We start from the raw sequence: 13,669 nt of genomic DNA on the forward strand, positions 1-13,669 counted from the left end.
TCTGTCTCGTTGTAGTGCTGTACAACAAAACCGCCAGTACATTGGAATCACATATAGATTCACCTGTTGCACACCTGTTTATCCTTACCCTACCTCTGCATGCGAGATGTAAACTGGCCAGGGTGAACGCCTGCTGCACAGCATTGATTTCTCATTACTATACCAGTCAAATACTGAGCTCTGTGCTCATTACTATACCAGTCAAATACTGAGCTCTGTGTTCATTACTATACCAGTCCCCTACTGAGCTCTGTGTTCATTACTATACCAGTCCCATACTGAGCTCTGTGTTCATTACTATACCAGTCCCATACTGAGCTCTGTGTTCATTACTATACCAGTCCCGTACTGAGCTCTGTGTTCATTACTATACCAGTCCTCTACTGAGCTCTGTGTTCATTACTATACCAGTCCCATACTGAGCTCTGTGTTCATTACTATACCAGTCCCGTACTGAGCTCTGTGTTCATTACTATACCAGTCCTCTACTGAGCTCTGTGTTCATTAAAATACCAGTCCTCTACTGAGCTCTGTGTTCATTACTATACCAGTCCTCTACTGAGCTCTGTGTTCATTAAAATACCAGTCCTCTACTGAGCTCTGTGTTCATTACTATACCAGTCCTGTACTGAGCTCTGTGTTCATTACTATACCAGTCCTCTACTGAGCTCTGTGTTCATTACTATACCAGTCCTGTACTGAGCTCTGTGTTCATTACTATACCAGTCCTCTACTGAGCTCTGTGTTCATCATTTTGATGGCAAGATCCTGGAATTATTCAGGCTTTGCTGTCCATTTATTTGATGGTGTGAAATAATAATGGTTTATCTTTGTGTGTCCAAGTCATGGCAGGCTGCTCCTCTAGCGTCAAACTACTGTGTGACAGCGGGGCCTCTGTAAACGCAAGTGATTTTGTGAGTATTGATGTCCAATTCATTCACACCTCTTGATCTATAGTGTAGAAAAGTAAACATTTTATTTTGTAAGTCTGTCTCTTTATGTGAACACACAGTCACACATCCATTCTGTCTCTTTATGTGAACACAGTCACACATCCATTCTGTCTCTTTATGTGAACACACAGTCACACATCCATTCTGTCTCTTTATGTGAACACACAGTCACACATCCATTCTGTCTCTTTATATGAACACACAGTCACACATCCATTCTGTCTCTTTATGTGAACACAGTCACACATCCATTCTGTCTCTTTATGTGAACACAGTCACACATCCATTCTGTCTCTTTATGTGAACACAGTCACACATCCATTCTGTCTCTATATATGAACACACAGTCACACATCCATTCTGTCTCTTTATATGAACACAGTCACACATCCATTCTGTCTCTTTATGTGAACACAGTCACACATCCATTCTGTCTCTTTATGTGAACACAGTCACACATCCATTCTGTCTCTTTATGTGAACACACAGTCACACATCCATTCTGTCTCTTTATGTGAACACACAGTCACACATCCATTCTGTCTCTTTATGTGAACACAGTCACACATCCATTCTGTCTCTTTATGTGAACACACAGTCACACATCCATTCTGTCTCTTTATGTGAACACAGTCACACATCCATTCTGTCTCTTTATGTGAACACAGTCACACATCCATTCTGTCTCTTTATGTGAACACAGTCACACATCCATTCTGTCTCTTTATGTGAACACACAGTCACACATCCATTCTGTCTCTTTATGTGAACACACAGTCACACATCCATTCTGTCTCTTTATGTGAACACAGTCACACATCCATTCTGTCTCTTTATGTGAACAAACAGTCACACATCCATTCTGTCTCTTTATGTGAACACTCAGTCACACATCCATTCTGTCTCTATATATGAACACACAGTCACACATCCATTCTGTCTCTTTATGTGAACACAGTCACACATCCATTCTGTCTCTTTATGTGAACACACAGTCACACATCCATTCTGTCTCTTTATGTGAACACAGTCACACATCCATTCTGTCTCTTTATAATGCTTTACAACAACTCCAATACACTGTAATTATTCATCACATATAGATTACACCTGCTGCTCTATGTTTATCCTTTACGGACTACTGTAGTAATGAGCTAATCATCACAGCCGTGAATCACTAGCTCTGTTCTCTCTGTCTGTGTGTGTACTGCAGGATGGGCGGACACCTCTGGTGCTGGCTACCCAGATGTGCCATCCACACATCTGCCGGCTGCTGTTGGAGCGAGGGGCCGACATCGCCATCCGTGACAAACAGAACAAGTAAGCTGGTCCACCCAGGGTCCACAAAGCATCACAGCTAGCTACTAAATGAAATGTATTCAAAGCTTCACTTGTTATTCACTTACAGTGTGTATTGATGGGGTTCAGTTACAGTGTGTATTGATGGGGTTCAATTACAGTGTGTATTGATGGGGTTCAATTACAGTGTGTATTGATGGGGTTCAATTACAGTGTGTATTGATGTTATTCAGTTACAGTGTGTATTGATGGGGTTCAGTTACAGTGTGTATTGATGGGGTTCAATTACAGTGTGTATTGATGTTATTCAGTTACAGTGTGTATTGATGGGGTTCAGTTACAGTGTGTATTGAATGGGGTTCAATTACAGTGTGTATTGAATGGGGTTCAATTACAGTGTGTATTGATGGGGTTCAATTACAGGGTGTATTGATGGGGTTCAGTTACAGTGTGTATTGATGTTGTTCAGTTACAGTGTGTATTGATGTTATTCAGTTACAGTGTGTATTGATGGGGTTCAGTTACAGTGTGTATTGATGGGGTTCAGTTACAGTGTGTATTGATGGGGTTCAGTTACAGTGTGTATTGATGTTATTCAGTTACAGTGTGTATTGATGTTATTCAGTTACAGTGTGTATTGATGTTATTCAGTTACAGTGTGTATTGATGTGGTTCAGTTACAGTGTGTATTGATGGGGTTCAGTTACAGTGTGTATTGATGGGGTTCAGTTACAGTGTGTATTGATGGGGTTCAGTTACAGTGTGTATTGATGGGGTTCAGTTACAGTGTGTATTGATGGGGTTCAGTTACAGTGTGTATTGATGGGGTTCAGTTACAGTGTGTATTGATGTGTCAGTGATGCATCTGTCTGGCCTCTATAGACTTCGTGCTTTGTAGCCTACTCTTCAATACATTTCATTATGGATGCAATTTAATTATTCATATATCTGTCTCTGTGTGTGTGTGTCTGTGTGCGGTGTGCGTGTGTCCAGGACTGCTCTGACCCTGGGCTGTGAGTATGCCTGTAAGGACGCGGTGGAGGTCCTTCTGAAGAGCGGCGCCGACGTGACGGCCGTGGACAGCTTTGGCCACGACAGTTTCCACTACGCCCGCCTTAGCAAAAACCAGGAGCTGGTCAGCCTTTTCAAGACCTACCTCGACAACGTCACCAAAGGTCAGACCACGGCTGTGTCCCGATTTGACCCGTAGGACCTATGACCTATGCCCTAGGCACTCCTGTAGATGTGTTTTTCACCCTGTGTGAGGGCTGCCCTGCGGACAAAGTTAACATTTAATTTTCCTGTTTAAACTGTCAGCAATTTTCAAAACTGTGAAACGTGTTTTATCGACTTCAAATACTATAATCATCGTCCGTGCCTGGCAGGGAGAGTGAGGTTTTGATGTTTTCCTGTATCTTTCAAATGAGAACTTGATGTTTTCTTAGCCTCAGTAGGGGGGAGACAGGAGCAGCTGGCCCAGAATGAAGAGGTCCTGAGATGTTTCTATCTGCAGTGTAAAGCTGTAACTCAGCCGGTGCCTCAGAAATACAGAAACCACAGGAGACTGCCGAAAACACCCATTCACCCAGAAGATCAAAAAGAGAGCATGGCGTAAAAATAACGTGTCTATTGAAAAGCACCAGGTTAAAAAGTCATGCTGCAGAGAAAGTAAAGTTATACACAGAATGAAATGGCCTCGGGGAAATTTGCAGCAAAGGTGAAAAATAGGATTGTGCTTTTAGGGAAGGTAACCTGAGTTCAAGTGTGTCAGCTTTCTTCTTTCAGAGGGAATTTATGGTTGTTCATTCAGCGCGGCGTGTGGCTTTGCAGAGTGTTTTAATGTGTGTTTTTATCAAGGCTATGTGAAATAGAGTGCATAAAATGTCCCCAACAGATCTCCTTCACATGAACTTTGTGTATAGAGCCATGCTTTTATCAAGGCCCACTAAACTCTAGGTAAAGGGCCCGCTAAACTAGAACCCTAGGTAAAAGGCCCACTCAACTAGAACCCTAGGTAAAGGGCCCACTCAACTAGAACTCTAGGTAAAGGGCCCACTCAACTAGAACTCTAGGTAAAGGGCCCACTCAACTAGAACCCTAGGTAAAGGGCCCACTCAACTAGAACCCTAGGTAAAGGGCCCACTCAACTAGAACCCTAGGTAAAGGGCCCACTCAACTAGAACCCTAGGTAATTTGCATCTAATCAAATTCCATTCTTTAGCTCTTTAGTCTACATTTGTCAGAAACTAGAATTGCCCGTTCTCCTAGTATCTGGTGCAGCATCAGCCATTTACCTTACTTAACAATTATCTTGTTGTGGCAAATTGATGTCCTTGGTTTCTGGGAGGCGGCTTTAGATGGCTTTATTGGATTTCTCCAACACCTGTTGTTTGTTTTCACGCTCAGTGCTCATTTGAGATTGGTTTCTCATCAAGCCTTTAATCATCATTACTCTGGCATAATTGCTTTTTTTGCATAAAATATTTATGCCCATGTGAAAGTACTGTCCTTGTATCACTTCATTTCAACTTCTCTCCTCAGTCTCCTGAAAGACTTGGTTATGAGAAAACACATTGTATAGATGAAGTCATGAACGATATGAGTGACGGGCTGCTCTGACGTGTGTAAACGGACCCTTTCATTGTTTCTCATTGTATCCACAGCAAAAGAAGCTGCCAAGATGGAGCAGAAAAAGCGACAGGTAACAAAGCAGCGCTCACTTTAATTGCCAACCTTCATACTGATTTCTGTGCACGGAGATGAACTATCAGCTTTAAAACAACACACATCTCCACAGAAAAGATCTCCTAGACCCTAGGGCAATGCCTCTTTCCTGCTATGTTGCCTTTTGAGCTGTTGATTAGACTGTAGTTGTTATTATTGAGCTGTATAGTAATCGCTTGACATTTCAACTGTTATTTTCTCTGGGTGAATCCATTGTTGAAAATGGTGAGCCGGCTCATAGGCTTACCAAAGGTTTGACGTGAGCTCCATCAAGCAAATAGGATGGGTTTTTATTATTGATTCTGTTAACACTTCCTCGTCAAGGCACTTCCTGGGTCATGTGTTCTGTATACATGGAGCGATAGACGGTATCTGTGAGTTCTGAACGAGCCGATCCCAAAAATACTTCTTAAGTTCAGTTTCTGCTCTATTGAATCTGACCACATTCACCACTCATTGATTTAATATTGAATCTGACCACATTCCCCACTCATTGATTTAATATTGAATCTGACCACATTCACCACTCATTGATTTAATATTGAATCTGACCACATTCACCACTCATTGATTTAATATTGAATCTGACCACATTCACCACTCATTGATTTAATATTGAATCTGAACACGTTCACCACTCATTGATTTAATATTGAATCTGAACACATTCACCACTCATTGATTTAATATTGAATCTGACCACATTCACCACTCATTGATTTAATATTGAATCTGACCACATTCACCACTCATTGATTTAATATTGAATCTGAACACATTCACCACTCATTGATTTAATATTGAATCTGACCACATTCACCACTCATTGATTTAATATTGAATCTTGAATAGAGACGGTCACAAGTGTTTTTACAAAATGACTGTTGTGTTGAAGCTGTTTGCTTAATGGTGTATTATCATACGGTAAACAGTGAGTTGTCATGTTTTACACTGTTTCCTGTGGAGGCCAAGTGACTCACACTCCGACATTCAGTTGGACATTACTGCCACCTAGTGACGAGATGGATAATCGCAGTTCATTCCCTAATGTCACTACCACCAGAGATACTGTATATAAGGAAATATCTTACTCTGCTACTACTAGCCATCAGCCCCCCTCCCCCTCCCCCAGTCAATAATGGCTAAATGATAACCTGTGTGTCCACAGCACTCAGTGGAGATGACTGAACAGGCCGAAGCCAACGTGAGGGTGAGTACAATTGTTTTTCTCTGCGTACATTCAATATTGCATTTGATAGGCCGGCTACATTGAGTTTGACCTCGTAGTCCTTTGTGATGGACAGGGATGTAATTACCCAGTCTGAATGTATGAGGACATTAAGCAAGATGTACTCAGCAGTATGTAGGGGAATCTATAGGCTGGCCTGAGCATCCGCGTGACACGATTCTACAATGTCCAGGATAATTGAAGGTACTAGTGAATTTGTATTTACTGTTGGATCTAATTAAACAGATCTATAGATGATTTCAACTCAGCGGTTACTGTCCGCCCTGAGATTGGAAGGTTGGGGGTTCGATCCCAGGTCAAGTCATACCAGAGACTCTAAAAATGGACCTGATGCCGCTCTGCTTGGCACTCAGCATTAAGAAGATGGATTGGGGGTAACAGCTGAAACAATTCGGGAAGAGTTTGTGTGTATGTTATATTTTGTGCCGTTTTTGTTAGTTTTTGACTTCGGTGAGGGTTTTTTCGGCTGTTCGGGCACACAAAATGTTTTCTAGAGGCAAGCCAAGTTCGGAGTTGAGGTCTACGCCCCTTCGTCGGTGATTGGTCAACAGTAGAGGTTCTTCAATGAGAGACGACTCGTTTTCATGCCCATTTCTTCATTGAGAAATACTGCACCAGACATCTTAGTTACATGTAAAATTGCGCGACTATGATCTTCTCGGCAAAAACGTCATAATGAATTTCTTCAGATATCTTAGATTAATTCTGACTATTTTCAGTAAGTGTATACTGGCTTCGGCATCTCAAAATGGACAAACAGTTCTATTGCTGTGTTTTTCTCATTTTTAAAGCGAATGTCTTTTAAGGGAGTATGCAAGCAACTCTCGTTTGGTTCGGGTTGCCGAGTTCAGCTAGGCGCCAGCCGAACCGAGGCATGCTGACGCGTTACGGCCCTTTGACAGACTAGCATCCTGCCCAGGGGGTGTACATGTACTTCAAGCTGACTCATGCTACAGAAACATTTGATAGGATCCTGTCCTATGGGCTGTTCTGGCTTGGAGACGGGTTACTTAGAGATCTGTGTGATTTGACTTGTAAATGGATTGTGACTTCTAATGGTGTGTGATGTTTGTCAGGACCTGGAGAGACAGAACGAGAGCCAGCAGGAGACTCTGAGGAAGTTTCACCTGGAGCAGAGGGCTCTGATGGACAAGGTCAAGCTACTGCAGCAGCAGCTCAGTCAGGTACACAGACAGACACACAGACAGACACAGAGACAGACAGAGACAGACAGACAGACAGACAGACAGACAGACAGACAGACAGACAGAGTAGTGTAGACAACTTCTAGACTAACACGGAAAGTCACTGAGAAGGTAATCAAACACAGTTTGTGCTTCAAGAAAAAGTAAAAACTTGGACGGTGACAGGCACTATATATGGTAATGAGTTGTTTGTCAAACCCTCTGATACTTAACTTGTAATCCTCTATATCCTGTGCAGGAAAAACATACAGTGGAATGCATCCATAAAGAGGTAAGGACAGCCACATAACTCAATTGTTTGGGGTGGGAAGAAAAAATGGAACGTTTTACCTATAGATTAGAGAGATGAATTAGCATGCCTGTTGGTTTGTGGATGTCTGGGTGTTTGTGAGAATGTGGAAAGATTTGATTGGATACCATGCCATAGCTGTATTCATCTGAAAGTTATTGTCCTCAAATGCAACCAAAGTTGCAAGGCTGTTGATCTGCTCTAAAGCTCCACGTTGTGTTTGTGCTGAATTAGAGGGAACAGCTGAAGCTCTTACTGAGTGCCAAAGACAGGGAGGAGGGGGCTCGGGCCCCAGAGACTGTCAAGGTTCAGCTCAGGAGCCACATGGTGAGGGACCACAGCCAAATGCCAACCCTGTTACAGCATATGAAATCATCATGGGGTTTTACATAATAATAATACGAGCTCTTGCTTAGGTTGTCTAAGGTTATGTGTTAATGTGAACATACTGTATGTTCTATGTGTTTTCAGGGGGACTACTCTGGCCAGTCTGTTATCAAAGGTGAGTGAGCTCTCTTGAAATTTGAGATATCAGAGAATAAGAGATACAATCAGAGGATCTGAATTAAAAAAGACCTCTTCTGAATCATCTCTGTATTTGTTTTGGCAGGAAAAGACAACGTCCTCGTCAAACAATCTCAAAGCCTGGATTCAGCGCAGGTAAACCTGACTTCTTTGTTTTTCTAGAGCATTATGGCCCGCAATGAAAAGGTAACTGTCATGAAGTATGTAACACACGCAGACCATATCTGCTGTGTATTCTAGTCCAGTCAGCAACCATGAGCTTATCAGCTCTCTGACAGCCAAATATACGGCTGAAATCTCATTTCGTCCTGTCAGCTGTTTGTCCCCCAGCAAATGAGAGATTTATTCTCTTAAACCACTGCAGGTAGTTTTAAAATTTTGGGCTCAACTTTTAAATTGATATTTTTTTATCCTATTGTAGCCTTCACATCTTCTCAGTATTCTCGTGTCGCTATAGTGGAACTGACTAAGTCAGCTCTCATTGCAAAACCAATATTGGACTGACACTGCTGTTAGTGAGAAATAGGTGTGCGAAGTGTATGTAAATTGCACAATCATTCCACACACATGAAACTTTTGTTCCTGCTGTAGGTGCTGCATTCGTCCGGTCTTTCGCACTCACTGTCCCGTCCCCTGGAGCTTGCGGGACGTCCTGGTGTGGGCTTGGACCCAGTCGAGGAAGTGGAGGCCCTGCGGCGCGAGCTGGAGACGGTGAGGGGGCGGCAGCAGACTGCCGAGGAAGAGGCTCTTCGCCTGCAGGCGGCACTGGCCCGCAAAAGCCAGGAGTGCCAAGAGCTGGCCCAGAGCCGGGAGACCATCCAGCGGCAGGCAGACCGGCAAGTCCAGGAGCTGGAGGAGGCACTGGGGGACGTCCAGAAGAGGATGCTGGACTCTGAAGCCAAGGTCAAGCAGCTCCAGGCCCACGTGGTGGCGGTCAAGGAGCACCTAGGAGGCCAGGCGGCCGATGAGCTCCGTGCCCAGCTCCACGATGTCAAGGCCAAGTACGAGGGTGCCTCGGCCGAGGTTGGGCGCGTGCGTAACCACCTGAAGCAGAGTGAGAAGGCCCTGGAGGAGTACAAGAGCAGCGAGGGCCAGCTGGCGGTGGAGGCAGAGCGGCTGGGCCTGGAGCTGACTGCCTTGCGGGAGGAGAGGGATGAGCTGGCAGAGGCTCTGCTGGACATGGAGGCCCTCATTAAGGAGACCCAGGCACGGCAGGGAGAGAAGGTTGTGCCGGCAGAGAAGTTCGACAACATGAAGAACCTGTTGAGCAATGCGGTGGATGAGAAGGAGCGTCAGCTGGCAGAGCTGCGGGAGGACTATGACCGTGTGCTGGAGGAGGTGGCTGAGCTACACAGGCAAATGGACAGCCAGCCAGCCCAGGCCGGGACAGGGGCGGTCCCTCTGCAGGAGCATGAGAGGATGAGGACGACCCTGGAGGAACAGAGTTCCTCCCTGAAGAGGAGGCTGGCGGACATAACTGCCAAGAGCCAGGCACTGATCCGCCAGGTAGAGGAGAGCGAGGAGGAGCGGGAGATGCTCCAGGAGCAGCTGGAGGAGCTCAATAGCAGGGTGGAGGCCAACTTCATCCCCCTCAAGGCCCACGAAGAGGCCAAGAGCGCCCTGGAGAGAGCTGTGGAGAAGCTGGAGGAGAGGCTGGTGGAGGCCGCAGAAAGGAACGGCCAGGCCGAGGTGCAGATCCAGAGGCTACAAACGGAGAGGGTCACCCTGTGTGAGAGCGTCACCAGCCTACAGAGCGCTACCGTGCCCTCCGAGAAGTTCCGGAGCGAAGTGGGTGCCCTGAATGCTCGCAACGCTGAACTGGTGAAGGAACTGGAAGTGCTCCAGAAGAGGTTTGAAGAGAGAGAGAAGGAGCTGGCCCAGGTCACTGCCACGAACCAGTCTCTGAAACAGAGCCTAAATGGAGAGTACGTGTCCAGAGAGAAACATGAGCAAGTGAATATGGAGCTGAGTGCTGCTTTGGAGAAGGCCAAGGCTGAGCTCTCCAAACTGGAGATGGAGGGCAAAGAAAGTGAGGAACAGTTGCAGAAGGTGAGAGAGGGTAGTGCAGAGTTGAAAGAGAAGCTGGAGAATGTTCAGGTGATGATCGAAAATGACTATGTGTGCCTTATAGACCATGAAGCTGTAAGGGTTAAGTTGAGCAATGCTGTTGTTGAGGCGGAGCATCGGGCCAAAGAGGCGTTGGCAAGCTACCAGTCTGCGCAAGATGGGACAGTAAAGCTTCACCAAGAAATGGAGGCGCAGAAGAAAGAACTAGACACCATCCAGCAAGCTATCCAGGCCAAGTTTGTCCCGTTGACTGCCATAGAGGAGAGGGAGAACTCCTACAACACCAAGCTGAAAGACTTGACAGGAAAGCTCTCGGAGATGCAAGAGAAGTACAACCAGGAGAAGTTGGAGGGGGAACGTCACAAGCAGGAGAAAGAGAAACTGAAAGTGCAGATGGAGTCTGTGCAGCAGAGAATGGAGACAGGCTTTGTCGCCAGTGAAAAACACAAGGAGGTGGAAGATGAGTACAGGGGTAAAATGGAGGAGCTGACGCTGAGGTTGGTGGACCTGGAGCAGCAGTACAAAGACGTGACTGTGCAGAGGGCCGAGCTGGAGGAGCAGAACGCCCTGTGTAACACTGACATCCAGAGCCTGCAACAGCGCCTGGAATCCGAGTCGGCCCGGCTGGAACACTATGAGGCCGAGCACCGAGCCCTGAGGGGCACCATCCAGCAAGCCCAGGACGAGTGCCAGAAAGTCAGGGAGGCCCAGCGTGGGGAGGCCCAGAGGGCCTGCGCCTTGGAGAAGGAGCTCCAGGGATGCTCCGGGGACCAGGCCGTCCTCCTGCAGCAGCATGCTCAGGCCAAGGAGGCCCTGGAGGGGCAGGTGGCCCAGCTACTCGCTTCCCTTCGCCAGGAGCAGGAGACCAGCGCCCAGAGGGCCCAGAACGTGGCAGCCCTGCAGTCAGAGATGCTCCGGGCCACCCAGGCCCTGGAGGAACTCGGAGGAAGAGAGGACCAGTTGAGCCAGGTGAAAGCAGAGAAGCAACGTCTGCAGGAAGAGACGGCGGCGTTGGGGGAGAGGCTATCTGGGCTGGCGGAGCAGTGCGAGGTGCTCCATCGTGAGGTGGCCCAGGCCAGGGAGGACGAGAGCAGGGCCAGGGAGGACAAGGCCAGGGCCAGGGTGGAAACTGAGGCCCTGCAGGAGAAGAGCAACACCATGGATAAGGAGATCCGGGAGCTGAAGGAGAGGTACGAGGAGTCGCTCAGCACCATCGGGGAGTTCCAGAGGAGGATCCAGATGTCGGCCGAGCAGACCGAGGTCAAAGACAAGAAGGTAGGAGAAATATTCTGCATTGATTTGTTGGCCATTTTTACCTAAACCTAAATGTTCAGTACCAGCCAAAAGTGGACACACCTACTCATTCAAGGGTTTTTATTTGTACAATTTTCTACATTGTAGAATAATAGTGAAGACATTGAAACTATGAAAGAACACAAATGGAATCATGTAGTAACCCAAAAAAACAAATAAAAATATATTTGAGATTCTATAAAGTACACTCTTGGCATTCTCTCAACCAGCTTCTTGAGGAATGCTTTTCCAACAGTCTTGAAGGAGTTCCCACAAATGCTGAGCACTTGTTAGCTGCTTTTCCTTCACTCTGAGGTCCAACTCATCCCAAACCATCTCAATTGGATTGAGGTCGGGTGATTGTGGAGGCCAGGTCATCTGATGCAGCACTCCATCACTCTCCTTCTTGGTCAACTTGCCCTTACACAGCCTGGATGTGTATTTTGTGTCATTGTCCTGTTAAAAAACAAATAGTCCCACTAAACGCAAACCAGATGGGATGGCGTATCGCTGCAGAATGCTGTGGTAGCCATGATGGTTAAGTGATTTGAATTCTAAATGAATCACCGACAGTGTCACCAGCAAAGCACCATCACACCTCCTCCTCCATGCTTCACGGTGGGAACCACACATGTAGAGATCATTCATTCACCTACTCTGCGTCTCACAAAGACAAGTTGGTTGGAACAAACAAATCGCAAATTTGGACTCTTCAGACCAAATTACAGATTTCCAACGATCTAACTCGTGTTTCTTGGCCCAAGCAAGTCTCTTCTTCTTATTGGTGTCCTTCAGTAGTGGTTTCTTTGCAGCAATTCGATCATGAAGGCCTGATTCACGCAGTCTCCTCTGAACGGTTGATGTTGAGACGTGTCTGTTACTTGAACTATGAAGCATTTATTTGGGCAGCAATCTGAGGGTGCTGTTAACTATAATGAGCTTATCCTCGCAGCAGAGGTAACTCTGCGTTTTCCTTTCCTGTGGCGGTCCTCATGAGAGCCAGTTTCATCATAGCGCTTGATGGTTTTTGCGACTGCACTTGAAGAAACTTTCAAATTCTTGACATTTTCCTGATTGACTGTCATTTCTCTTTGCTTATTTGAGCTGTTCTTGCCATAATATGGACTTGCTCTTTTACCAAATAGGGCTATCTTCTGTATACCACCTCTACCTTGCCACAACACAACTGATTGTCTCAATCAGAAGGTAAGAAATTCCACAAATGTACTTTTAACAATGTACACCTGTTAATTGAAATGCATTCCAGGTGACTACCTCATGAAGCTGGTTGAGAGAATGCCAATAATGTGCAAAGCGGTCATCAAGGCAAAGGGTGGCTACTTTGAAGAATCTCAAATACATTTTGATTTGTTTAACACTTTTTTGGTTACTACATGAATCCATATGTATTATATAATAGTTTTGATGTCTTATTCTACAATGCAGAAAATAGTAAAAAATACCCTGGAATGAGTTGGTGTCTCAACTTTTGACTGTATTTACATTTGGTAAGATGTAAATTTCTCCGTTTTTAGTTCTGTTAAGAAGTTTGGTGGTTTTTCTGCCAATACTTTGGTCCGTTGATATGAGGTTTTCTAAACATGTAGATAGTTCTGTATATTCTGGTGCTAACAGCTTTGTGTGTTTCAGATCAGCGAGCTGTTGACGGACGTGGAGAGACTGAAGCAGGCCCTCAACGGTCTGTCCCAGCTGGCCTACGCTGGCAACGCTGCACCCAATAAGAGACAGATGCAGCACATCGACACACTCCAGGCCCAGATCAAGAGCCTGCAGCAGCAGCTGGCTGTGAGTGTGTACACACACACACACACTGCAGATGTAGTGGATGGCAGCCAGTTGTAGCTGACGTAGCATTTCTGTGACATTGCCCTTATTTGACAGTTTAAAACATACACACAGAACATACCTGTACATTTTAGAACTTGTCAGGGATGACACAAAGTCAATGACTTATTTCTGTTGTGGTCCCTTAAATTGTGTGAAGCTGTAACAATTGCCTTGCCGACATAGTGTACATACTTGATTGTATTGACATTTTATACTC

The 13,669-nt window shown here is 45.6% G+C and overlaps 1 protein-coding gene across 2 annotated transcripts in view; it reads left to right on the forward strand.

The window, feature by feature from the left end:
* Nucleotides 1-13,669, forward strand: part of LOC139575587 (uveal autoantigen with coiled-coil domains and ankyrin repeats-like) — a 70,204-nt gene that overhangs the window by 48,518 nt on the left and 8,017 nt on the right. For both annotated transcript variants that reach the window (XM_071400689.1, XM_071400691.1), the window contains exons 6-17: nt 844-914; nt 2,167-2,273; nt 3,246-3,427; nt 4,916-4,953; nt 6,145-6,186; nt 7,302-7,409; nt 7,669-7,701; nt 7,954-8,046; nt 8,191-8,221; nt 8,330-8,379; nt 8,836-11,586; nt 13,255-13,410. In XM_071400689.1, the coding sequence (XP_071256790.1) occupies nt 844-914; nt 2,167-2,273; nt 3,246-3,427; nt 4,916-4,953; nt 6,145-6,186; nt 7,302-7,409; nt 7,669-7,701; nt 7,954-8,046; nt 8,191-8,221; nt 8,330-8,379; nt 8,836-11,586; nt 13,255-13,410 (3,662 nt within the window). The remainder of the gene's footprint in view (nt 1-843; nt 915-2,166; nt 2,274-3,245; nt 3,428-4,915; nt 4,954-6,144; nt 6,187-7,301; nt 7,410-7,668; nt 7,702-7,953; nt 8,047-8,190; nt 8,222-8,329; nt 8,380-8,835; nt 11,587-13,254; nt 13,411-13,669) is intronic.

Source organism: Salvelinus alpinus, chromosome 5, assembly GCF_045679555.1.
Source record: "Salvelinus alpinus chromosome 5, SLU_Salpinus.1, whole genome shotgun sequence".
Taxonomy (NCBI): Eukaryota; Metazoa; Chordata; class Actinopteri; order Salmoniformes; family Salmonidae; genus Salvelinus; species Salvelinus alpinus.